This window comes from Chelonia mydas, chromosome 4 (genome assembly GCF_015237465.2).
Source record: "Chelonia mydas isolate rCheMyd1 chromosome 4, rCheMyd1.pri.v2, whole genome shotgun sequence".
Lineage (NCBI taxonomy): Eukaryota > Metazoa > Chordata > Testudines > Cheloniidae > Chelonia > Chelonia mydas.
Window position 1 is genome coordinate 45,597,945 of NC_057852.1, and position 27,214 is coordinate 45,625,158.

The window sequence follows — 27,214 nt, forward strand, 5'->3', positions numbered from 1 at the left end:
TCATCACCTCAGAAATGAGGTCTTTTTAGTTTAGTGTTTAAATATGGATTTAGATGCTTGATTTTAGGCTCTCTCAGTTGAAAGTTTTGGCTTAGGTGACTTACGCTACAGAAGATGATGTATGCTTTCTGGGACAAAAAGTCTGCAAAGTAGCGTCTGGAGAGAACCAAGTCAAATGACGACGAAAGATGAGAAAAATGAGGCACCTGTCTTCAAACTGCATGTAAAATACCTTTTATATTATTCATTTTCAGTCTTTTTTTAATTAGACCACTGGACTGAATATTAACTTATTTAGTAGTCCTAGGTAGGGCCCTATCAAATTCATGGTCCATTTTGGTCAATTTCGTGGTCATAGGATTTTAAAAATTGTAAATTTCATGACTCAAAAAGGAGTTGGGGAGGAGGGTTTGCGGTATTGCAACCCTTACTTCTGCTCTGCTGCTGCTGGTGGCTGTGGTGGGCAGCTGAAGAACGGTGGCTGCTGCCTGGGAGCCCAGCTCTGAAGGCAGAGCTGCCGCCGGCAGCAGCACAGAAGTAAAGAGGGGGGGCATGGTATGGTATTGACACCCTTACTTCTGCACTGCTGCCTGCAAAGCTGGGCCCTCAGTCAGAAGCTCCCCCTCTCTGGCTGCCCAGCTCTGAAGGCGACAGCACAGAAGTTAGGGTGGCATGGTATGGTATTGCCACCCTTATTTCTGGGCTGCTGCTGGCGGCGGGACACAGCCTTCAGAGCTGGGCGCCCAGCCAACAGCCACTGCTCTCCAGCCACCCAGCTCTGAAGGCAGTGCAGAAGAAAGGGTGGCAATGCCGTCACCCCCTAAAATAACCTTGTGACTCCCCTGCAACTCCCTTTTGGGTCAGGACACCCAATTTGAGAAACACTGGTCTCCTCCTCTGAACTCTCTATAGTATAAGGTAAAAGCACACAAAAGACAACATTTCACGGGGGGAGACCAGATTTCACAGTCCATGACGTGTTTTTCATGGCCATGAATTTGGTAGGGCCCTGTTTATGAGAAATGGTATGTGGACTTATACGTGTGCAGCTGTTTTTACTAAGTACAATGGGGAAATTAGCCTCAGATACTCTACTGCTGTTTACTTTCTGCCCTTCATGTTGGATTTTCATCCTGTAGTTTGACCATTGGCCAGTTGAGATATGTCTGAAGTAGAGCTTTACTGTGAAGAGTGGCAGCTCAGGCAGCAGACAGGGAGACTAAGCATTTTTACTTCTCAGACTGCAGATCTTTCTGACAGAGTGTAGTGTTGGCAGCAGTGTCTACTCTACCTCAAAGCGAGTCTGGAAAGAGTATAAGCAGCTGGAAATGCCAGCACTTAGCAAAAACAGCAGCCAGGCAGGCATCCATGTCAGAAATGTTTTGCACTGTTATCCTGCTTGGTTTAGTGATGTAGCAGAGTTGTATTTACAGTAGGAAAAGTGTGTTTAGACTCCCAGTGTTCTCAAGCTTTGAAGTGTTCAGAGGCTGTAGCAGCCTCTAGCTCTCTTGGGACACTGCTGGATGCCTTACAGGTGGTTTTACAACAGTGTTATGCATGATATACAGTATAACTGAATATCTTCATGCTGAGTGGAATATTGGTGGATGGGGAGAATTTGCTAAGGTTTTGGATGCGCTTTGGTAGCGCTAAGGACTTCTCTGTTTTAATGGGCTTTCTAAAATCAAAACATATTTTTGATTGGTAATTTCACAAATTGATATAGTTAGAGACCATTATTTTTTCTTTTCCTTTTACAAATTCTAGTTTTTCACAAGTGTGAAACATATGTCTCTTCTCTAATTTCTTGATCACAGTTTTCTTCTAATACTGAAGGAGCTGTATTTTTGTGATTTCATTAATAGTGTACAAGCGAAAAAAAAAAAAAGATATGGCTTTGGCTAATGTCAGGCGCGTAGTCTCTGCAGATAATATAGGAAAGTTGTTCTACTTACATCTTCCTATAAGTCTCGTTCCTTGTCTCTCCAGTGCTGTGGTCTGCCAAAGCCTTGCTTCTCTTAACCAGAAACTGTCCATTTATTTTTAATTATGCCTAGTTAAATAAGTTTTCTGATGAGGGAAAACAAAATGCAGACTTGAAGTAAGGGGCTGATTTGCCTCTCATTGAAATAGTGGGATTTTGCAGGCCCAAACAGACCGATATAACCCACTGTAACACCCACGAGGCATTTTTTTTGGTTTAAAAAAGGAGTTTTCTAGGGGTCTCTGTTCCCAGTAATGCCTGGGTGATTTGTATGCTTAACTATCAGTAGGTGTTAATGTTAGCTGAATACATACATTACCTGTTGATAGGAAGTATATAGGTCCCTTAAGAGTATATATTTATATCTGATTTTCTAATGCTGATTGGATTGTGTATTTTGGGTAATGTTTTGTTAGTTTTGAAGACTTAAAGTGTATCACTGTGATTTTATTTGTAGGTTAAATACAGTACTTTGATCAGACCATCCTCTCACTGCTCGTAATAAAGTGTCATGGTCATACATTAGTTATAAAGATTTCCTATTAACTTGTAAACCAGGCTTATGAAGGTGTATTTTAGGGTCAAGCTGCTCATAGAACAATTTGGCCCACTTGAAGAAGGAAAGAGATGTTAGGATGAAGGATTCCAATTTTCATTACTTCTCCATTGTTTCTATACCCAGGTTGATGCGCTGCAATGCCTGCTACACTTTGTGCTTTGAAATTGTGCATTTCATATTCACAATAAAATGTGGATTTTGGCATGTGCAACAACTCTGATGGAGTTACCGTTTGTCATCCATCTTCCATCTGTTATAGAATTAATTCATGTAGTATACAAGAAAGATTTTCCCCAAGGTAAATTGTTTAGTTAGGAATGTTTTATTTGTAAAACCCCTAATGGTGCAGACTTTTGATATCTCCATTTGATTGATTGATTTATTTTTTTACACAGACTGGAGTTTAACTGTAAAACATTGTCTTGATCTTTGATGGCTTGCCAGTCTCAATCACTGTCTTTTTCTCTGAAACTGGGGAAACATGTGAATTACTGTTGGGAGAAGACTATTTTTTAGAAATACATTGGTGACATAGAAGTTGTGCAGCTTTAATGCTGAGGATTTGTTTTGTCTGAAAAATACCAAGAATCTCTCTAAAATACAGATTCATGTGTTCTTAAGTTTATCTACAGCACATATGATACAAAAGTACCACCTTGTTTTTAGACCTGCTCCACAACTTTTATTTTAGCAATGACAGGTAGTCGCTTTCCTGTAGTCCAGGAATGTTCTTCAGTACATGTAATTGGACATAAAAATCAGGTAATTTATCAGTGAAATATCTGTAATTGCCTGTGAACTTTTTCCTTCAGTGATTATTCAGAGATCTCTCTGCTACCAAATTTCTACTAAAGGGTGGAAATGAAAAGTGATTTGCCTTTCATGCTTCCTTCTTTTCCCTCTTGTGGTTTTCTTGGTTATTTCAATAATATTGTTCCTGGGTTACCCAAAGAATGGACAAATTTAACTAGTCAAACCCCCTTTGTTGAAACGCTGTGGCTGATCCTTGTTCCATTGAATCCAGTGATATCTTGCCATTGATTTAATTGGAAGTAGAATCAGATCTTTCCTTTTACATATTATTAGGACTAGTTATATTTAGTCCTGTTGTGTCACTTCTTTTGCTCCTTTAATTTGTTGCATTTGTGTTTCTAAATGATGTTATCTAAATCTGTTGATGTTTGCATCTGTTATAGTGCATGCTTAATAATTATTTATGTGTTTGTTTATTCATTAATTGGATGTTTTTCCCTGTTAAAATGAAACCTGTGCAAGTGGTCACATGTTAACTACAGTTGCCTGTCCTAATGGTCAGTAAAATCTGAATTCAGCCAGAAGTCCCCCCACGCTTACTGCATGGTTTTATAAACCGCCTGTTCTGTTGGCCAGAAAAAAAATCAGCAGCCCCATTGCTACCTGTTATTAAAAGGTTACACTATATATTCATCATCTAAAATGTAGGGTGTGGGAGGAAACCGTCACTCTTGAATTATGTAAGAAACTTCGTTCTGTCCTTCATTTTAGGAAGGGATTAGATTTTTGGGAGAAAATATCAACCACAAATATACTCGGTAGAGGTCTGCTCTAATTTGAATTATTCCTCCCAGAATGGCCAATCTTGTGTAAAGATTCTCTATTAACAGAAGCATGTAAGAGCAATTTAGGAACTAGTATTAAGATTTAGGAAATGGTGATAGGATTTGAGTCTCCATGCAGCACTAAGAGGTCAGGTCAGTGGCATGGCTGTAATGTTCTGCACTCTTGTGATTAACAGAATTACATTTAGGAGGATGTTTTGTTTTGTAGTGTCTATTAGTAACAGAGCTGAGAAATACTTTGAATTAACCAAAATGGTATTAATGAAACAAATGGAGACAGAAGATGTGCCAACGATTATTTTTGTTCCCCACCTCCAGTAGCTTCCCAGGGGGACACACACACGATTTGGAAAATCTGTCCGTTAGCAGCTTGTTCAGAAAAAGTCACATGCTGGCTTACTGTCAATCTCCAATTGATGTAAACGTATCACTAGAGCTGAATTAAAGCACATAGTTAAAAATCCAGAAGTATATCACACTGCTACTGTTCTAGTTTTGCCAGATGCATGTATCACTTGTGAACAACCACAGAGGGAGAGGAATTATTTAAGCTCAGTGCCAACTTGGACACAAGAACAAATGGATATAAACTGGTCATCAGGAAGTTTAGACTTGAAATTAGACGAAGGTTTCTAACCGTCAGAAGAGTGAAGTTCTGGAACAGCCTTCCAAGGGGAGCAGTGGGGGCAAAAGACATATCTGGCTTCAAGACTAAGCTTGATAAGTTTATGGAGGGGATAATATGATGGGATAGCCTAATTTTGGCAATTAATTGATCTTCGATTATTAGTGGTAGATATGCCCAATGGCCTGTGATGGGATGTTAGATGGGTTGGGATCTGAGTTACTACAGAGAATTCTTTCCTGGGAGTCTGGCTAGTGAGTCTTGTCCACCTGCTCAGGGTTTAGCTGATCACCATATTTGGGGTCGGGAAGGAATTTTCCTCCAGGGCAGATTGGCAGAGGCCTTGGGATTTTTTTGCCTTCCTCTGTAGCATGGGACATGGGTCACTTGCTGGAGGATTCTCTGTACCTTGAAGTCTTTAAACCACGATTTGAGGACTTCAGTAGCTCAGACATAGGTTAGGGGTTTGTTACATGAGTGGGTGGGTGAGATTCTGTGGCCTGCTTTGTGCAGGAGGTCGGACTAGATGATCATAATGGTCCCTTCTGACCTTAAAGTCTATGATTCTGTGAACTGTAACAAACTTCCAGTTACTAGCTGTGTTACTGGCAGAAACTACAGAATAAAACAACATCTTGTTAATGGAGTTTGTCATTCTGTTCCTTGAATGCAAAAAACAAACAACCCCTCCCCCCAATATGTAAGAAAAACCTGCAATCTTGTCCACCTATGAATTAGAAATCTCAGTTCTGCTAGATTGCTGCTGCAACAGCCTAATTAGCTAAATATTTCAATAGCTGTGACTGTAGTTGATCAGACTTGAATGTTTTTGAGATTGGAAAAATGTCAAGATCTGGACAACTAGGTGCAAAAGTGTGTGTGGCTGTGTAACCTAAAGGGGCAAAGTCAATTGGAAAAGCATACTTCTCTGAATAATTTTTACTTACATGTTTAACAATAACATCTAAATACTATAATTGAAAGGAACTAAAGAAAAAAATAGTTTAATGTGAGTGTTTTTTTCATTCATTTGCTTTGTGCATTTGTCAGTTCTTTGTGGTTGGTTTCACTATTTATCTTGGATAGCCAGTCAGAGTGAAATTCTCCGCTGTGTTAAGGTCCAGCAGAAGACCAGTGCACCACTTAAGTTTCACTTAAGGTCTCAAAATAGGTTTTAAGGGAAACTTAAGCGGTACATAAACCTTGTGTTGACTTTCTGCACATAAATGAATCACCCTTACTTACTTTCTTCTGTTTTGTGTGGATCTTTCACGCAGCACAAGGAAGAGAAAAACATTTTACAGTATCAAAATGTGATTATAAGACAAAACAAAACAACAATGGCAAGGAGGACTCAGGGTCAAATGAAGTACCTGCAACGACTTCAAGTATGTCTCTGTGGGTGCTTCACTGTATGAGCGTATGCACCTGTGCCCTCTTGACCGGAAATAATAAGTAGCAGCGTTTTCAGGTCCATGTCTGTGCAAAGCAGTGCCCGTGCTCCCAAGTGAGGGCATATAAAGAGACAGGGACCCCAAAATTATTAGCTTTTACATTGAATGTGTCCCTTTATATCTCTGTTTTCTGATGGGATTATCCTAAAGGATAGGATTTCTATCCAGTTGCTACACACACTGACTTAACTTGTGCCACTGTGAACATTCCATGTACCATCCATTGTTTACCACTCTGTAACAGAGCATTTTTTTAACCAGACTCACAAATGTGTTACTACCTGAAGATAGTGGGATGCCAAATGTTGTAAAATTATAGCTTAGTGGATGCTTCTGTCCAGCAACTATGTATTACCTCTTTTGAGTGACAGTCTTGTGAAGTCAGTTTACATTGAAAATAATTTTTTGTGCTCCCAGTAGAGGGAGGATTGAAGACCTGTTCTTATTCAGTGTTCATTGCCATATTACTTGCATACTACTGCAGGTTTCTGTTGAGTGATGTGAGGCAATACTGCTCTCATGGTCCGCAGCTGAAGCCTACAAATTGCTCCCAGCACTTACTAGCCGAGACAGCAAAGAACTGAGTATTAACCTTAAGGCTATTGTGCCAACCCTGCTTTGTTTGTTAATGTTTAAGGCTCAGAGCTGTGTAATCTTTGCAGTGTTATCTCTGGTTATGTGGACACTCTGATCTCCCCATTACATCCTCTGTGTCAACTTCTGTGCTTCATTTTCCAGTCTTCCCTCCTCCTTTGTTAACCGCCATCATGCTAATGTGTTGTCTCTTCCTTTCACCATTGTCATATAGTTTGACGTGAGTAACATTTGTATACCTTGTCATGCCAATAAATGTCATTTGATTAAATTAAATTGATCAGCACAGGCTCATCATAAGCAGGTTTTGGTCACAGGTTTTGTGACAGCATTTCTAGTGAGATACATTCCCCCTCCCCCCCCGCCGACTTCAGATAGAATAATCTTCCTAAAGGCATCCACTCTGAAGAATGTTGGGACCAGGGGAAATAGTTGGTCCTGAGTATAGTGGCTGAAGAATTCTACATACAGTAACTCCTCGCTTAACGTTGTAGTTATGTTCCTGAAAAATGTGACTTTAAGCGAAACGATGTTAAGCGAATCCAATTTCCCCATAAGAATTAATGTAAATAGGAGGGGTTAGGTTCCAGGGAAATTTTTTTCACCAGACAAAAAACTATATATACACACAGTATAAGTTTTTTAAACAAACGATTTAATACTGTACACAGCAATGATGATTGTGAAGCTTGGTTGAGGTGAAGTTAGAGAGTGGAATATTTCCCAGGGAATGCCTTACTACTAAATTATGAACTAGCAATCAGCTGAGCCCTCAAGGGTTAGCACATTGTTGTTAATGTAGCCTCACACTCTACAAGGCCGCATGAATGGAGGGAAGGGAGACAGCATGGCAGACAGACACACACACCCTGTGTGTGGGGGAGAGAGATGTGCATTGCCCCTTTAAGTACACTGACCCGACTCTAAGTACATTGCCTTTAAAAAGTTGAGACAGCAGCTGTGGTCTCTCTCTCAGTCCTGAGCCCTGACCTGTCCCCACCCTGCTCTATATGGAGAAGAGGTAAGGGGAGGGGAGGGGGACACCCTGATATTAGGCCCCTCCTCACCCCACCCCCGCACAGCAAGCAGGAGGCTCCCAGGAGCAGCTCCAAGGCAGAGGGCAGGAGCAGCACATGGCAGTGGGGGGAGGCACAGCTGAACTGCCGGCATTTGATAGCCTGATGGGCAGCTGCTCCACGGGGGAACTTAGGTGAGCGGGGAGCTGATGGGGGGCTGCCGATCCACCCTGGTTCCAAGCCCCCCACCAGCTAGCTGCAACGGGCTGCTCTTCCTGCAAGCAGTGGACAAAGCAGGCGGCTGCCAAACAGCGTTATTAGGGAGCATTGCACAACTTTAAACGAGCATGTTCCCTAATTGATCAGCAACGTAACAATGAAACAACATTAACTTAACAGGAACGACTTTAAGTGAGGAGTTACTGTATAAAAAACCTCATGACCATGCTCGGTAATTTCCTCATGCCAGGAGACAGACAGACATCATATAGTCTTAGGGTTCCTGGTTGTGGAATGGCTTTCTGTTTCACCTTGAAAAGAACTCCATCCTAAGAGAAATCATGGGGACAAAGTATGTTCTGCATGGATGTGCTGGGACATCAGTACATTAGCTTTGAAGATTTCATCTCAGGCTGTCCACAGATCTCCCAGATAGTTTTTAATCCTAAGGAAGTGATTTGTGTTTGGATCAGTATTGCTCAAATAAAGAACTGTTGTGCCATAGATTTTCTAATATGATGCCTATAAAAGTGTCATTTTTGCAAAGTCAATAAATGTAGCTGTCGGGATAAAAAAAATTCATGGAAGTGATCACAGAAGTGCTAGACTGAGCCAGCAGTTTTCCCCTGCTTGTTCATTATGAAACAGTCTTTTTGAGATGTGTGATAAAAGGCTGAATCTTGCTCTACTTAGTCAAGTAGTATCATTGAAGTCAACTGGCCTACTTGTGTGAACAGTGTGAGCAAAGTCCTTTTCTGACTGATGAAAGCACTCTTTTCAGTTGATCATTTTTATCCCGTAGGCTTGTCCACCTGGTCCCAGCATTCCAGATCGCGACACCGGAGGAATTCATGCTCCAGACATGAAGACCGAAAACCTTCTGAGGTATTTCTGGAATTGTACTTGCACTTTGCTACCTCTGTCTAGTAAAACACACACGTGCCTTGTTAAAGAATAGATTTCTTCCTAATCATATTTTCTTTCCTTTTCTGCTCCATCTCAGCTGGCACCCAGCAACCTTTCCTCTGGCCGGGAGTTCAGCTGCTACCACAGTCACTGCCAGCACCAAGTTAGTTTTTAGCCATGAATACTGGGCTAGTTTGGCACCAGCCCAGCATAGCTCTGAAATCTTTCTTTCTTTCTTTCTTTCTTTCTTTCTTTCTTTCTTTCTTTCTTTCTTTCTTTCTTTCTTTCTTTCTTTCTTTCTTTCTTTCTTTCTTTCTTTCTTTCTTTGGTTTGGGTTATTTGTTCTTGATTTATGGTGAACAGTAAAAGTTTATTTTTAGTAGTTTCATAGCCTTTATTTGGCCTTAATTAATAGTTTTTATTTGTTAACAGACTTGTCAAACCAGACATCTGTCTCTTTTAAGCTTCATACACAGTGCTTTGAGGAATTCAAATCAAGGAAGGAAATGTAAATCAATTTGGACTTTTTGGGTGGGTCAGTTGTAGGCACCAAATGTATATGACCCACTGCAGGTGCCCTTGCCTGAACTGGTCTGAGACAGTCATTAGACCTCAGACTGCACTGTGGCTGAAAACAAGGTATTAGCTTCAGAAGGTGAAATTTCTTGGGTTCAGTCATTTTCACTGTGTCAGAGTACTTTAAATGCTGCAGGGCTGATGTTGGGGGAGAGGCATATTTAGCTAGATTTCATGATGACAGTATACTTCCTTTGCCCCAGGGATAATCAATTTTTCATGGGGGTATTATGTACGAAAGAGAGCCACTTGACCATCAAGTAAATGACCAGAGATAACTTTTCAAACCCTGATCTTGTCTTTCTTGGCCCAGTCTTATTTTGTGGTGATTCTTTCTCCCCGCCGCCACACACACATTAACCTGTGGCTCTTCCAATATTCTGTTTTTTCCTCCCTTTGCCTTTCTTCTAAGTCTGAGAGGTCTTTCTCCCACTTCCCCCAAGCTCCTGTTTGTTCTTATTTCTTGTATTGTCTCTGTCTGCGACAGCATGCTATGCTGATTCCAGTGTGCCAGCAGATAAGTGGCACTCACTAAACTCACAGGGTGAAATCCTTGCCTCATTTGAAGTCAATGGCAGAACTCCCATTGACTTCAGCAAGGCCAGGATTTCACCCTCTCTCTATCTCTGAAGTGCTGCATGCCAGTTCTTCAGAGATAATAATTTTGTAAACTTCTTTTGGCTCCAGGCACCTTGATTGCATCAGAAATTAGCAGAGCAGCAAGGACAGTGACACAAGGCAGAGAGTCTTGGAAAGGATTTTCTTGATGGTCAAGTATTCCATTAACAACTTCTTGTGCGGTAGCCAAAATAACTAGCCACAAGCTATCAGACTGAAAAATTTTCATATATTGTTTTTTACTCAAATCACTAGAAGTCTAAAACCCTATGGCTGGCTCTGCTAGTTTACTGGGAGAGCAAGTTTGTTTTGTGGATTCTGTTTCATTTCTTGATTGCAACCTCACAGGACTGATAGTTTAGATTTTTTTAAAAACCATTTTATTGTATTACATTACCTATATTCACCCTTTTCTTCTTTTCTTGATAAACTCACAAATTAATACTTAATTGTGGTGGGATTTATTCTTACAAAAATGTAGACTTGCACCTGAAATTCAAAAAATGTTATCACTGGGTGTTAACAGTTTTGAAAAACAAAAATAAGTTACACTTGGATGTTCCCCAATGAGAAATCCAGGGCAAAACAGAGAGAATGAGAGTGGGGGAAAAAACATTTGGGCATATCATGTGGCCAAGCTTTTTATACTGTACTTTACTATAGAGATTTTTTTTACTAATGATCAGACTAATGATTGGTTCCCTAAAACATGTAAAAAAATTATAGATGATGTATTGTAATTTGAAGTGTTTTAATGGCATGTGAAAGAAGGCACTATCCCCAGGGAAGGCAGCTTTATGATTTGTGTCAACCACAATGGATGCACATACCTTACAGATTTGTGCTTTATCCACAGCCAGACACAACTGTTGTCAGATACTAACTCAAAACAGCCAATATGGAAGTTGGATTAGGGATTCAGCACAAGAGTATCTGTAAATTTGAAGTAAAGTAAAGTAAATTTGCATCATTAGCAATGTTTGGAGAGTCTAGGAACAGTGTCTTGCCTTCCTGAAAATCTGCCTGAAACTTCATAACTATACAGAATGGAGCTGGATATGTGCCTTGCTGATTATACCTGCCATAAATTGATGAGTTTGCATATGAACTTTTCTTGTGGTTTTCCTGGCTGGTGCTGGATGGGCTGATTCCCTTGTTCTGTTTGGCAAAGGGCTTGGTTTACAATCTTACATTCTAGTTTTCATTGCTTGTTTGCTTTAAAACCCTGTTGCACATCCGTTCCTTTGTATGTGGCATTAATTAGTTAATGTATGTAAAGGGCTATTGAGATGAAAAGGGTGAAGAACTAACAGTATTAGTTATTACTGTTACGTAGCAGTTTTGGTTGGGGGGAAAAGGGGCAGGGAGCGCTGGAAGATGTGTAGGCAGGTGCTGTCTCGCTGTTCTCATGCCTGTGATATCACCCTTCAGTTTCTGCTTCACTGAGAGGCAGTAGCAAACCAGGCAGAATGGAGCTGCCATAGCAGCAGCACGGCATACTCCTCACAAGGGTGAATCCATTTTTATTTCCTCCTATGGCTTGTTAAAGACCGCATCCCTGCTTGTTTATGGCTGATAGCCCAAAACTTGCCAGACATTCTGCAGGTTTTAGAGGCTGATGCCTTGAAAAGGCAAAGTGGAATTGTGTGTGTTAAAGTGCAGATGGTAGATGAGCGAACGCTAGTGCTGAATGTGGAGGTGCCCCAAGAGATCTAGTCTGAAGCTCATTTTAGTTGATCTTTAAGGTTATTTAAAAAAACACAACTATTCAAGACTAGCTGCCGTGCTTAGAATTTGCTATTGCAGCTGGTCACGTTACGGTCATATCTTGTTTACGATCACAGAGGATTTTTAGAATTCTTTTAGATTAGGGATCTTGTAATCTGAAAAACACAGGGCTTAGTCCTGGTCCTGTTTAAGTCAGTGGGAGTGCTGGTACAGTGCTCACATGGAACCGGATTGGGTCCATTGTTATTAGTGGGTAATGCTACAGTTTTGGTGCCTGATCGTGAGAAGCTTTGAGCACCCCAATTCTCATAAACTTCAGAGGGAGTTACAGGCGTGGGGCACCACTCAGGCTTATGCTTCTTTCACAGTGTGAACATTAGGAGTCATAGAGCCGTCAGCCTTATGTCTTTTGTATCAATGTCCCCTTCTCTCTACCCCCTGATGTGAAGTTAAATGGCTGTCCTGTAATAGGCTGTTAGTTTGTGTTGGTACAGTGACCTTGTTATGCACTGCTCCATGGTTACCCTGGAGCTGTGAATCATAGAGTGTAAATATCAAATGTCAGTGTCTCTGTTCTTTCTCTTGGTTGGTTTCTTCGCAGGTGTTCAGAACGGACTTGATCACTGCCATGAAGCTACCCGACTCCTACCAACTGAACCCTGATGAGTACTATGTGCTGGCAGACCCCTGGAGGCAGGAGTGGGAAAAGGGAGTTCAGGTGCCAGTTAGCCCGGGGGCCATCCCCGAACCAGTAGCCAGGTATAGTTTGGAGAAATATAAACAAACATATATACGCTTGGGCCACCAGTTACACATCTGGCTGCCTAGGCTGTAAATTAATATGTAACCATCTAGTTAGAAATGGCCTGATTTTCAGAGGTTGTGAACAAATCCTTTGCCTCCTATTGAAATCAGTGGGCATTGCAGGTGTTCAGCATTATTGAAGATCTTGCCACTTCTTTTTAGGTAGCTGAATATGAATATAGAAGCCAAATTTAAATTACAGACCTTGGAGAAAACTGCTGGTTTTAATTTGGTTTTATGAAGTTTTCTAACCTTTTTCTGTTTACTTATAACTTAAATTTAGCTTGCATGTTGTGTCTTGTTTCAAATGAGACTGTATGCTCCTTGGGGCAGGGATCTGTTGCAAACATATTTATTATGTAAGGTAACTTCATTGTACTTAGTTAGAACGATTCATTAATGCATGTAAATATTGTTGTTGTTTGTATTGTGGCAGTGCCTACAGGCCCCAGTCATGGAACGGGAGCCATTGTGCTAGGCATAGTACACACTCGCAACAAAAAGATGATCCTTACCAAGAAGAGTTTTCACTGTTCAATAGCTTAATTGGCTGAATTCTGTGAGAAGATAAAATAGGGGTGTGGAAAAAGCAAGAACTGTCACATATCATTGTTTTTTTTTTTTTTAAGAAGAATACATTCTGAACCCAAACTCAATATTGCAGAATTTTTGGTCATGGACTATGTATGTATATATGTTTATTTGGTAGTCAAAGTTGATACACATGCCTGTTCGTCATTAGCCTATTGCAATAACCCACATTGGAGTGTCCATTAGCAGTCTATCTGTCATGCCTGGGGTGTGTTGTGAGGCATGAGGCTGTAGGCCAAGTGTCTGTAACCACATAAAAAGTGCACCCATAGCTTATTAATGAAGGGCTTATTACAGGTAGAGCCTGGCTGCTTAATGTAAAAAAAAATTTTTTTTAAACAGTTTTGGGAGGGTTTATGTAATGTGTCCTTCCACTGTGAAAAGTAGTTGATAGTAAAAGAATAGGAGAACTTACCCTGTTAGATATGTATATGAATAACAAGAATATCCACAGTTACTTTAGATTGGATAAAATTTTTATAAGGGTCATAAACCCTCATATTTCAGGACATGAACTAACCACTTACTGCCTGAGTCAGGAAGAAACTTCCCCCCTGGGTAAGTTAGTGCGTAATTGTCTATACTGGGTTTTTAAACTAACATCTGATGCTGGCCACTGTTGGAGACAGGATACTGGGCCATTGATCTGAGTTGGTGTGGCAGTCTCCGTGTTGTTAGAAAATAGTAGGGAAAACGTTTCTTCTGCTGTTCTGAGTATATGTATTAAATTATTATTTTTGATAGCTATTTTATGTTAAGGTGCCGCTCTCCTGACTCTTTGGGTTGTTTCTCACTCTTCCTACTTCCCAGGAGTCCGGCTTCCCCTTCAGTAGCAAGTTGTAGCCCAGCTCACTTACTGTTATAAAAACTAAATAGAGAATAGCAGCTGGCTCCCTCTTTAGTTTTTATAATAGGAAGTGAGACTTGGCAGTGGCCCGGAGCTCAGGAGTTGCTGCTTAAAGCACAGCTGCGCTTCTAGGAGAAAGGGGATACAGGGCAGTTAAAAATCCCACTGTTTCACTGTGCTAGCCCCTGCCTATCTTTCCCTTTCTGTGGGGATGGTGGTGTTTTGCTGCAGAATTTGATTTCCCTGCTGTGTGTTGCTATGCCCTATTTTTATATTTTTCAGATAAAAATACTGTACAGACGCTCCCCGACTTACGCAATTGTTCTGTTCCAGAACGCCTTGCATAACTCAAATTTTGCGTAAGTCGGAAATGTATACCCGACCGTTATGCAAAAACAACAACAACAAAACCCCTCCTATTTCTAGCTTACGGAACTTTTTCTGTAAGTGCGGATTTGCGTAAGTTGGGTCCTGCGTAACCCGGGGAGCGTCTGTATAACCTCACAAGAGGTGGAAAATACTAACACCAGGTAAAGATCCCTCTGCCCTGCCTACCCTCTCTCACCTCTTCCTGTTGCAGGAAGGAGTGGAGTCATTTGATTCTCTCCACCCCTGCCCCTCATGAGTATTGTGGAAGCATCTTTGTTTCTTTTCCTGCTACCCTTCATGCGTGTAGAGGACAGACTAGGGTTGGTTGGGATTGGAGGAAGGAAGCCAAATGGTCATTATTGCTCATTAATCCCATAGTTGATACCAAAATGCTGTAATGATCTTGTGCATAATTTTAGTAGGAGGGAAGCGTGACTGTAAAGTGAACTAATGACATTCACTGGCAGTTGATGTAGACTAGGAGGAAATACAATACATTTCACAGAGAAATGATTCTTGTTATTACAGTGCCCAGCAGTGAGCGAGGTGCTTTGTAGGAGGAAACAAAGAGACAGAGTCGCTGCCCTGATGCAGCCAATTACGGTAACAAACAATAGGGTCGGAATGGGGCGAAGAAGGATGAGGGTTACAGCAATATGTCCATGTGGTGACTCAGTGCTAGCATGTGCTCAAACTGATGGCTCAATTACATGTTTTTGGGTATACAGTAATTATTATTTCACTACTTTACATCATGAAGGTAAAAAAATTGATTTTTGCAGGTCCTATGAAAATTGGCACTATTTTGGGCAGCATGAGCAGGATGCTGCCTAGAGAGCTATAATTTCCCTATAGTAGGGGATTTAGTATGTAGAATATTTGGAAAGCAGTGGTCAGGCTAAAGCAGTTTCCTTGTGAGATGTAGTATATAATATTGCCGTACAGTATTATTCAGTATAGTACAGCCAGGGCTGGCTCAAGATATTGGGGCCATTCATATAATGACTGATACCTCCCCTGCTGAAAAGCCCAAGATTCAGTGTATGACTTTTCCCCCCATTCTGCTTCAGATTCCTATGATGTACCAGAACTGGTTTGGTACCATGATGGAGGCTGGACTAGATAAATGTGTCCAGAACTGGATGTGTTCAGATATAGGGATAGTGGATCAAGGGTTCTTGTTGAACAGGAGAGAACATGCACTATGTGCCAGCTAGGCCACAATAGAGTGAAGGACATGCTACTTCCCCCATGGAGCTCTCTCATGAAGTCGCTCATTCTCCACACCATGAGGCACTGGAGCATGGCTGCAGTAACCCTCACACTAGCACTAGTGAGGCTGCCGTGATCTGAGGACTCAGCTGGAGGCTGGGCTCATTGTCTGAACTTGATACAGATTTATTTATTTATTTTATTTATTTATTAAGTTTTATTTTCTGTAGCATCTTTCATACAAACTGAATCTCAGAATGCTTAGAGTTAAATAAAGGAGAGACTGTGGAACCTCCTTTGCAAACATCCAGAGAACATTGATGTGGATGGGGCATATGGAACCAGCTACCTGAAGGCAAGGTGTTAGCAGTGCAGCCACTCCTATGGGCTGGAATGCACCTCTGCCCCTGTACACTGTAGATGCGTTCTTTCATAGTTACCGGATCTGTATAGTCAAAGAAATCCAGGCAACTAAAGTGTAGAGCAAGTTACACTGTTTTAAGTGTTTTGCTCTGTCTCCAAAGTCCTTACAAGTAACTGTTAACAACTGTGCTTATGCAGTTTAAACGTGGTTGCAACCAGAATATGCTTTAATTAAATCTGGCTTGCCACTATGGGGACCCCACCAAACCACATTAGGCTATAGTACAGCTGCATCTGAATTTAAAAACAGTGGATGGATTTTGTTTTAAAGTCTGGCTCAGTCGAGGTTTTAGTGATTTTTCAGGGGGACTGCAAATCCCTGCGAGCCTGGATTTAGATCTGAGCAGGTAAGTGATGGAGGGACTGATTATAAACAATTTTATGAATTGTCATTATTATTTCCTTGTGGAAAGGAGTTTAGGATGTCATAGAAATGAAAATAATAGCTATCTATACAAAATTACTGTAAAAACAATAGAATTTAATAGAGAATATTAGCTGGTATATGGAATTTTTAAACGATCCTCTAGAATTTAATTGAGAATTGTATCCCTATTGTAGTGTTCAGTAAGTTGATTTATATCTATTATTATTAATTTAATTCCCATGCACATAGTACTTATCATCACATTAACAGAGTATGGCCTATATGTCTTTAAAGTGTGTCAGTAACAATTCAGTTTAAAAGTAGCAAGTACCATGGTCCTCTTGCAGGAGATGATTTGTAATCTCTCTTCTCTTAAATCCACCTGTAAGTCTTTTAATGAACTAGAATTTTAAAAAGGTGAATTATTTTATGTAGCATTGCAAGTCACTTTTAAAAGATATCTGAATGACTCCTCCTCTGTTTTATGTACCCATCCTTACTTCCTGCAGCTGTGCGGGACTTTGATGCTATAAGATTGCTGGGAATTTTTAGTTGCATAGAATAAGGAAGTGCAATTTAACCCCCAGGCACTAATCACACAGCAGGATTAAGCATTTCCCAGTCTGTGTTAGGAGATTTACAACCTGGTATAAGTAACATCTGTATTTACTGTTTCTTCAGGTTTGTGTCTGAGACAAAAGCAGTCACATTTACAAGACCCAGGAAGTACATCCTTTCTTCAGGTTCTGAGCCTCCTGAGCTGGGGTACGTTGACATTCGAACCTTGGCGGACAGTGTGTGTCGCTATGACCTCAATGATGTGGATGCAGCATGGTTAGAACTGGCCAATGAAGAATTTAAAGAGATGGGTGAGAGAAGCCTCTGGTCTTTTTAACCCTGTAAAATTATGCATGCTGCTGAAGTAGGCTGGCAGTTCTGTGCAGTGTTTGTGGGTGAGAAAACTGGAAAGGAAGAGAGAGGGTGTAAATCATGTACATTAGGATGTAGTTCACTTGTGATCTTATTTTTAAAAACCACTAGCCTCTAAACTCTTATTCCCAAAAGCCCTCAATGAAGGGTGGCATTGCTACGATGGGCTAGATCTGTGGAGAATATCAGACCTATGCATAGCTCCATTAATGTCAGTAGAGTTGCACTTGTTTACATCAGATCACCCACAAGAATTCCCTCAAAGAACCTTTTTTGCTATTGTTTACTTCCTTGGAGATGATATCAAATAGACAATTTAAGTCATCTGACTGTCCATCCATCCTTTTTTTGCTTGCTTGCTTTTCCATGCGTCCCTTTCCTAAAATGGAATGAGAAAACTCTCAGCCCCTCTATAGCTAGTTATTTTTTTCTGTTTGTACAGAAGCAGTGTAGTAGACAGAAGTGTTTGGGAGGTTTAAAAACAGAAGCCAGACTGTTTGGGGAGTGAGACAGCAAAGAATTGGCTCAGTGATTCCTTTTGAAAATGTCCCAAACTCTGTTACTGTGTCCCTGGTTTTCAAACAGGAAAGGGATTTGTCCTGGTGGGGCTGAAGGTTCCCCCCAAGAAGAGGTTGCATATGCAGGAAGGGAAGAGAACAAGACCGCTATTTTAGTATGATGTGTGCTCCAAAAGTGGGAGCACACCATGGATTTTACTAGGGTTACACAGGATGTAAGTCAATGCAGAATTTTCACCATAATGTTTAGATATGTGAGAATATATTGTGCCAGCTAGAAGGGTTTTGGATATTTTCATGAGCACAGATAATACTATTGAGTTTTACTCTGTGGCAATTCCCTCATTTGGGTTATGGTTACAGTTTTATGGGTTTACCTGGACACTGTCCATAGACTAAACAGTTACAGGACCTGGCAAGCCAGGGTCAGCTGGTTATAAACTTGGAAAAAAAATTATCCTGAAGAAAACCCACACAGAACAAACAAAACCACCAACTCTGACCTGGTCTCCTGTTCAGGCTTTTTACCCAAATCTCAGGTCAGGCCTATTTAAATACCCAATGTGGATTTACATGATGTCAGCCTGAGGTTACACTTCTGGCTGCTTTTAAATATTCAGCTTTATTTAAACAAGCCCTAAAAGTGAGCAGACAGTCTGAGATACTCATGCATTCTCTTCATCTCTTTCTTTCCCCTTCTCTCCAGGAGGAGAAGGGGGCGGCTGATCCTGAGGGGAACCAGAGGGAAGGCTAGCACAGCATCAATTACAGCACAGATGTACTTGAAAGTGATCTAGGGTATCTCTGTAGGAAAGGAAAAAGGAGGCATGGGGTTTACCCTGCAGCCAGCGGCAGATACAGTGACCATGGAAGCATCCTCTGCAGGCTCATTCCATTGTACAAACTGATCAGAGGGCAGGGGGAGAAGAAAGTTCAGCACAGAGCAAAGTGAAAGTTCCTACTTGTGAGAGACCATGTCAGGTGACAGGAGAAAATAATTCCCTGTGTTCGGAGAACTGTGTCTGGTGTCCCATTATTCCCAGCTTCTCCTGATTTTCTTAAAAATTCGGGGACGGATTCAGCTCTTGGTTATACCATTGTAACTTTAGTGGAGTTGATTTACGCTGGTGAAATTCAGGTTGGTCTCCTGTGAGCTACAGCAGTATAGTCTAGGGATAGCCAGGATTTGACAGGTTTTACTATGATCCTAAACATTCTCTTATGGGAGATTTTTGTGACTGATATGCCAGTGCACAGTAGTTTGTTTGCTCTAACCCTTTACACATGTAGTTATTCTGTAAAAGGTGGGAAAGAAATTCCTTCTTGGCCGCTGCAGGCAGTGCATGCGAGGCCTGAAACATGACATTTGAGTTACTCTTATAAAAATTTTGCATAGCAAAAGATACTATGGTCACTAAAATGAGTAATTACTTGTTAATCTCCAGCTGTAGCATTTATCGGATCTCCTGTGGCTGTGAATTCCAGAGGCTGACCATGACGCACTCTGCAGTGCTCCTTTTGATATTTGTAATGTGTATTATTTTTCCAAAAGACCAGATATAAAAATATAAAACTTTTTAATAAAAACTCTCATTATCATTTTTAAATTTATAGCTATTAAATTACAGTGAAGTCCAATCTGAGGCAAATTCCAGATAACTAAATCTATAAGGTGATAGAGGCCACTGCATTGGGACTTAGTGCTGTTGTAAACGCCTTTCAAACTACCAACTGTACTAACTCATCAGCTTTCAATCCATCATCACCCGCTTTCCAGAATAGCACTTCTCTGCCATTAGGGACAAATTCTGCTCTCTCTTCCACTGTGGAAGTGCTAGGGGAGGGCAGAATTTTGTATGCTGCTTGTGCAGCTGCCCTTCAGCTGTGGGGCCAAAAGGGTGAGGGCTGGGTTGGAGCAAAACAGAGTATTCACTGCTTTGCAGATTCTCCAAACCATTCCCCCATGATGAAGGCGGTACCTTTAGGTTGGCAGACATGTTAGAAAGTTTCTTCTCCAGCTCTGTGATTTGGGGGAGCTAGGGATTCCTTCTCCATCTTCCTTTGGAATTCCTCAGAACCCATGTGAATTAGTTGCCCTGAGAACTAAGAAGAGGATTTGCCCTTATAATACACTTGTCAAGAGTTTACTATGACATACTGAAGATAGAAAACAGTAATTATTGGGAACAGGATTAAAACCACAGGATCTTTGTTTTTCAAAGCCTGTACCCTTTTGCAAACTTTCATAAGGATCTCAGCTTGGAAGTGCCGGAGGTAAACTGGCCTTGGTGGAGGAGAGAGCTTGCTTTGGAGTAGTACTGCTTTTTCAGTCATACAGGTGTCTGTATGAAAGGGGTGGTATAGGGCTTGCTGCAACACCAATTCTGAAGCTTTACTGGTTCTTGTAGGGCCATTAAAAGTTGAGAAATGGGATATTTGTCAGGTAGTTGTATCCACAGAGAAAGCTGGACTTCTTTTGGTATCTTTCTTGCTGAGTTTATTGTAGATGTTTTCAGGTCCGTAATGAACATTTAACATGATGGGTCCAGTTTTATTATTACTACTACTGTGATTTAGGTGATGGTCACTGTGGTGGTGTCTGGTTGTAATGTTCAGACACAAGCACTGTGATTAAAATGGACAAGCCCCACAGTTAGATATTGTATCTAGTATAATTGGGTTCCCCATATATTTGAATAATTATTTATTTCTTGGTACTACAACAGATCCTAGCCAAGATCAGGACCTGATTGTACAGGGTGTTGTGAAAATGCACTACATCAAATACATGATTGTCTTATCTGGGTTGTGGATTCTAACACATCAAAATGTACCTGATAGATTTTGCAGTGGACTGTATTATAATCATTTTGATGGACAGCTTGTTGCTCACTTGGGGAGTGCGTTGGTCCTAGAATCGCTCTCAAAAGAGTCACCATTTCCTAAAATGATTGAGGTCACAAAGTTGAAACAAGCAACTGTAGATAGTGTTGTATGAGAAGGAAAGAGAGTGAGATCAACAGTGACAACCCAGAGAGGTGGGACTTGCTTGTGAAAACTTTGAGGATATCAAATATTGATTGAAATGAGTAAATGTCCATTATTTCAACACAGATCTAGGGCTTTGGACATTTTTGCCATAACTACTCTGCACTTCCCCTCTAACATTTGCCGTGGCAACCCTACAGCCATAAATTAATCCTCGACACCGAGGTGGTCTGGCGTGTTGTGCCATTTGCAGCTTATGGCTCAACCTGGGAGAAAAAGCTCAGCCTTTGATACATTGGTGGAAGGAGCTGGGGTTCCAGATGTTATCATTTTAAAAATCCATTGTGTTGGATTAATTTCCCAGGAATGCCTGAACTGGATGAGTACACAATGGAGAGAGTCATGGAGGAATTTGAACAGCGATGCTATGACAGTATGAATCATGCTATTGAGACTGAAGAAGGGCTTGGGATCGAGTATGATGAGGACGTTGTCTGCGACGTTTGCCAGTCCCCAGATGGAGAGGATGGCAATGAAATGGTGTTCTGTGACAAATGCAATATTTGTGTACACCAGGTATGGCATCCAGACGTAGAGGTGGGAGTGGCCTTTTGGGCAGCTTATGTGCTGGGGCTAGAGGCAGGCGATGGGTGGTTACAGAAATATCTCAGAACTACTACTGTTAAAGATAACAGGCCAGATTCCTCTCTAGTGTAACTCACTGATTTTAACTGAGTTACACCAGTAGTGAAATTGGCCCACGGGACAAACTCACAAGTGATGTAAATGTAGGTTGTACATTAGTAAATATGTACATTTACTGCGTTACATGCTGAGAGGGCAAAAGGTGGGAGTGTAGCAGGAAAAGCAACCAATTGGAGGATGTAAGAAGATATAAGATTAAAATGGGGGTGGTATTGCTTTATCTAAAGGCATCTTGTACCCTCTTGCTGGTTGCTTTTGTTGCTATAATCATGCCCTTTTTGCCACTAAGTTTGTACATTACACTAGTTTACACTGACACTACCATCTGTATTCCCAATGAATTTGGCCCAGTTGGTTTTGTTCTTCAGATATGTCTGCAATTTTTTGGTTTGATCCCTCACTTTCCACACACAAGCCATGTGATGCACTGAAGTCCTCTTTTTTGGCAATATATTTGCAGTATCAATAAATTTGATTGAAGAGGAAGAGGAAGTCTGAAAAATGATGACCTCCATCCAACTAGTAGGAAACCAGGAAGGATTTATATCGTAGTTTAAACTTTATTTATGTCATTAGGCTTGTTGTTAACAGTTGGTTTTGTTCCATGTTGGGGTGACACTGAATGAGGCAGACCAGGAATTTGAACCTGCATCTCTCACATGCTAGAGGAGTGCCTGAACAACTAGGTTATTCTGAGGACAAGACAGCACAACATGTCTTTCTGTGGAAATTAAACAGGCCTTTCTTTACATGGAAGAAGGAACAGATATGTTTGTAACACATCTGCTTCCTCGACTGCTCCATTGTGAAAGAGACCTTGCTATGGGTCTTCTTTCTCTCCATCCCTTAAAATGTTTGCTTTGTCATTAAGTGGTGGGGCAGCTGCGATGTTTGATAAGCAAGGAACATTTAATTTTCTTGCTCCTCAGGCTAAAGTTACGTAAATATATTTGCATGTATGGTGGTGAAATGTATCTTTGAGCGTGGCGCTGTGCAAACATTGCGTATCTTGTAAAGTGGTCTAAGAGTTTAAAATTGGCACATGGATAAATCTGTAGCCATTCTGTCTTGAACTGTGATCACATCAAATCTTAGAAGCTAGAAAGGGTCAGAACTGGCAATAGTTTGGTTGGAGGTCTCCATAGACACTCCAGTCTACAACAGGATATGATGTTAATCATTCAGTAGATGTCACTTTACCCTATGAGTAAGAATTGAACTATACCTTGGGGGCATCTTTAATGTCATCATCTCATTTTTCAGGTGAGATGCAAAACCAATGTCCTATCACTTGTGGTCTTTAAAGGTCTCATGGGACTTCATAGCTCCAGTGTCCAGTTAGCTGGCTAACGTCCAGCTCAGATATCTAACCACTCACACAGCTATCTAAATTTCCTGTTCTGTTTAATTTGATTAATATATTCTTCTTCACTTCCTGTCCTAAACTGTTGTGGAGTGATGTTTTGCATTGTTAAACAGCTGGAGTTAGCTCCCTTTCAGTGGTGGGAAAAGTATCTGTGTATAATGTGTATATGGAGTTGCTACATTTGTAAAAGCACCTTGCCATCCTTCAGAACAAAATTGGCTACATAAATTTAAGCTAATATTATTATATAGCATGCAGTCCCATAAAGGGCTTTGAGGTTAGCAAAAGGCTAAATGTCATTCAGTTAATACTAACAGGAACATGCTGTTGTTGTTTCCTTTTCTTCCCCTCCTTTATAAACATGAGTACAGGCATGTTACGGAATTTTAAAGGTGCCAGAAGGCAGTTGGCTATGCCGGACCTGTGCGCTTGGTGTTCAGCCAAAGTGTTTATTGTGTCCCAAGAAAGGTGGAGCTATGAAGCCTACTCGTAGTGGGACGAAGTGGGTCCATGTGAGCTGTGCTCTGTGGATTCCAGAGGTAGGTGTCAATCCAACTGATGTACCTGTGTTCAGATTCAGAGCAATCTTGGCAAAGGACAAATCTGCTCATAACAACATACAATCTGATGTCTGTTGCTATAATGAATGTAACATCCATGCAGCATTTGTTGTTAGGGAGTAGAAAAAAATAAAAGATAAAAACAGGGAAACATTAATTTTCAATTAAACATAGAGGACATAGAGTCTGGCAGGATAATACACGATCTATAAGAAAAAGGTAATTACATTAGCTCAGTGAACTACAATACAAATGGCTCATACGCCTAAAAAAAGGACAACTGCTGGGAAAGCTAATTTAGTAAGAGCACAAAGTAAGCACTGTTTGTATTTGTAGATGGAAACTCAGAACCTAGGTAAGCAAGTATTTGGATTAACAGTGGTAATTCTTGAAAGTTCTGGCATTCAAAATATTCATCCTTTAAAATCACTTAAATTGATGGGGTTTGCATCAAAGCTGTTTCATTTTTATTGGGGAATAAGTGGTTTTGAAACTAGATTTTTCTCTTTTTGTAAACTGAAAAACCTGGTACATATTAATTTGGCATGTTACCAAGCAATGAAACAGATTCCTAATGGAGAGTTGTGCTTTTATTTTTGCTTGGGGTGGGACCTACAAAGGGACTTAAGCATTGCAATGATATTATGTGCCTAGAAACTTCTGGAACAACACTGTGATCCACAAAGCCTGACCATAGGTACCTAGTCTCCCTGTACAATGAATGAGGATCCACAGAAGCCAACATGCTAGTGGGGAGACACCTAAGCTAGCTAGTGGGAGATGCTGATCAGAGGAGTGTATGCTAAGCATGCTTACTGGATTGGGCCCTACATGCAAATGCCTATCTTCCCCTGGTTTGTGGATCATTCTGCGGCTTTGGCGTGAGATAGGTATCCAGACGCCTAAAGCAAGGCAGCACTGCGCATGCTCAGAGGCAGAAATACAGGTGCCTAGGGAACTCTTACCCTGAAAAACTTGGGTGCTGAGTGAGTTTAGGTGCTGCATGGTTCAGTGGCAGTTCTGTGGATTGCAGTGGAGCCAAAGCTGGGACTTAGGTGCCTAAGTCTGGGGTTTAGGCACTTAAATACTTTCATGGTTCCCACCCCTTCTGCTTATCTTTCACTGTATATTTTTCACTCTGATGCTTAGGTGAGTATTGGCAGCCCAGAAAAGATGGAGCCCATAACCAAGGTCTCTCACATTCCCAGCAGTAGATGGGCATTAGTGTGCAGCCTTTGCAATGAGAAGATTGGGGCATCCATACAGGTAATAAACTAACATGAGTGTGTTTGTTATAGATGTAAATGTGCATTCTATAGAACCTCCCTGATTCCCTGCCCAGTTTGCACAGAAAAATGTTGGTCTCTTCCAACATCTCAGTAGAGTTTTAATAGTAGGTAATGTAGGGAGGAGATAGTTTAAGCATTCCTGACTTTTACAAAATGTACTTAGGTGTGTTTATCAGAACACCGAAATATAAATAATGAAATTTGAATGAAAATACTTGTTCAGTGAACAAAATACATTTTGTGGTGCATTCTCCTTGCTTTTTAAGTAGCACTTGTTCATTTGCTCGTTAATTTTTAAAAGTGTGTAATTTTCTGTGGCCAAAATATTTAAACTTGGATGCCAAAAACTGTGTGCTAAAATTTACCTGCACGTATGTTCAAGGTGATTGTCAAGTTAGACTCCCAATTCCCCTTGAAAATCTTCCCTCTGATGAGCAGCTTGATTTTCAGAGATGGTGAAGACTTGCAGCCAACACTGAAGTCAATTGGAATGAGAATGCTCAGCACCCTTCATGATAAGGCTGTGAATCAGGTGACTAAATATGGATTTAGGCACCTAAATTTAGATAGCGCCCAACTGTAAAGATTTTGGGCTATGGGTCTACCAGGGATTAAAGTGAACTGGTAATGTCTGCGGTTGTGGGTAAGAAAGGAGTTATACTATCATAGTCTTTTTTTATTTGATAAATAATCAGGTGTTCTCATTTGTTGGTCTTTTTAGTTCAGTTATGAGAATCTCTGCCATTGAACTCCAGAGTACGTAGGAAAGGAACAGTTTGCATGCTTAGAATCTGCTACAAATGAGCACAAATGAGCCACAAGCAGAGGAAATTCAAGACCCTTCTTCAGCTGGTGATAAAAAGCCACAAATTTGGCAGATTTAGGGGGTGGCTGGCTTTGCAGATATTTTGTATTCTCTAGAATCAAAGCTTCTGGCTCTGATTTTCCCATTGCCTTGCACCTTACAGAATCGTTTACACATCTGTAAGGTAGCTGTAAAACACTAACATTTTGATGTTTATTCTCACTTAGCACAGGTGTAAATGACTGCACAAGGTGCAAGGCAATGGGAGAATCAGGCCCAGCGTGTTCAAGGAAATAACTATCTCCATGTACAGTAAAGAATTAATCTTTGGCTGTGTATCCAGCACTAAAGCAAGAACACCAATATCCTGCTTCCTATCACCAATTCGCATTCTTGGCAAAATGCCAATATGGGTCATATACTTCCTAATGAATTTATCTCTAAAATTTCAATGGGATGTGGATTTTTCACTTATTGTAAAATGTTCTGTGGTATTGCAGTATGGTGTTAAACAGTATTGATCTGCCCCAGAGTTACCTGCATTTCAGAAGTGAGTGAAGAGGTTCCTTGTATACATCAGCTTGTGAAATTTATAAAGCACTTTGGGATCCTTCAGGATACAAGACAGTATATAGATGTTATGTAAAGGGGTGTTAACTCTGATAGCAGTTTTACAATATGTAGAGATCTACAGTACATATTGCCTAGATCTGAATCTTAGTTAGAATCATAGAATCATAGAATAACAGGGTTGGAAGGGACCTCAGGAGGTCATCTAGTCCAATCCCCTGCTCAAAGCAGGACCAATCCCCAATGAAATCAAATCAGTTCTGTTGGTATCGCTGTGAGAAAGACCACAGGTATGTTTGAATGCATTTTAGAGCATGTGGTGTCCTGTCTTTGCTGGGGAAAGTAGATGACCTAATTGTAGGCAGAGTTGTGCTATCTAATAAAAAAAAACAAAGTATGTAGTAAAGCACTTGGAAGATGAAAAGTAGAGCTCCGAGTTCTGAGTTTAGATCACTGGATCGTGCCACTCTCTCCTGTGTTCCTCTGTCGCTGAGGCACTGATGGCGTTTTCTGGGAAAAGTTATAAAATAGCAGTTCCGCAGACATTCCAGTGAAACCTTTCAATCTGTTTGTCAGCAGCCTTGTTTGCTGTTCTCACTTCAATTAAGGTCTGAAATAATACACATATCAAGAAAAGAAAATTAATCTGTCCACTGCATTTTAATAAATAAAAGAGTCCTGTCCTCTGTCTCTTGGAAACTTACATAATGGAGAGATCAAACTATTTTGTCCCCCAATACTTGTTTGAGGTAACTCTGTAGCAGTTTCATACTGAATACAGATTTTTTTTGGTGTGGTTTCTTTACATTCTTGCTCTGAAAACCTCTGTCTTCTGGAATAACAGAATGGGATCATATGTATGCTGTACAGCTGCCATTTTAGACAGTTACACATTTAAAAAAATCATTTGGACAAATACTCTTGGTTCCAGTTTTCTGTGACATCACCAAAGAGTATTAGTGGGGCTTTGTGATACAAGAAACATGAATGCGA

At 40.7% G+C, this 27,214-nt stretch overlaps 1 protein-coding gene across 8 annotated transcripts in view; it reads left to right on the forward strand.

The window, feature by feature from the left end:
- Window positions 1-27,214, forward strand: part of JADE1 (jade family PHD finger 1) — a 99,210-nt gene that overhangs the window by 59,361 nt on the left and 12,635 nt on the right. For 4 of the 8 annotated variants that reach the window (XM_043545560.1, XM_037897201.2, XM_037897200.2 and 1 more), the window contains exons 3-9: window positions 8,852-8,934; window positions 9,053-9,118; window positions 12,479-12,636; window positions 17,172-17,359; window positions 21,291-21,502; window positions 23,369-23,536; window positions 24,707-24,823. In XM_043545560.1, the coding sequence (XP_043401495.1) occupies window positions 8,852-8,934; window positions 9,053-9,118; window positions 12,479-12,636; window positions 17,172-17,359; window positions 21,291-21,502; window positions 23,369-23,536; window positions 24,707-24,823 (992 nt within the window). Of the gene's footprint in view, window positions 1-2,717; window positions 2,842-8,851; window positions 8,935-9,052; window positions 9,119-12,478; window positions 12,637-17,171; window positions 17,360-21,290; window positions 21,503-23,368; window positions 23,537-24,706; window positions 24,824-27,214 lie in introns of those variants that run through there. The other 4 variants (XM_037897198.2, XM_043545562.1, XM_037897203.1 and 1 more) reach the window with 3 other exon arrangements.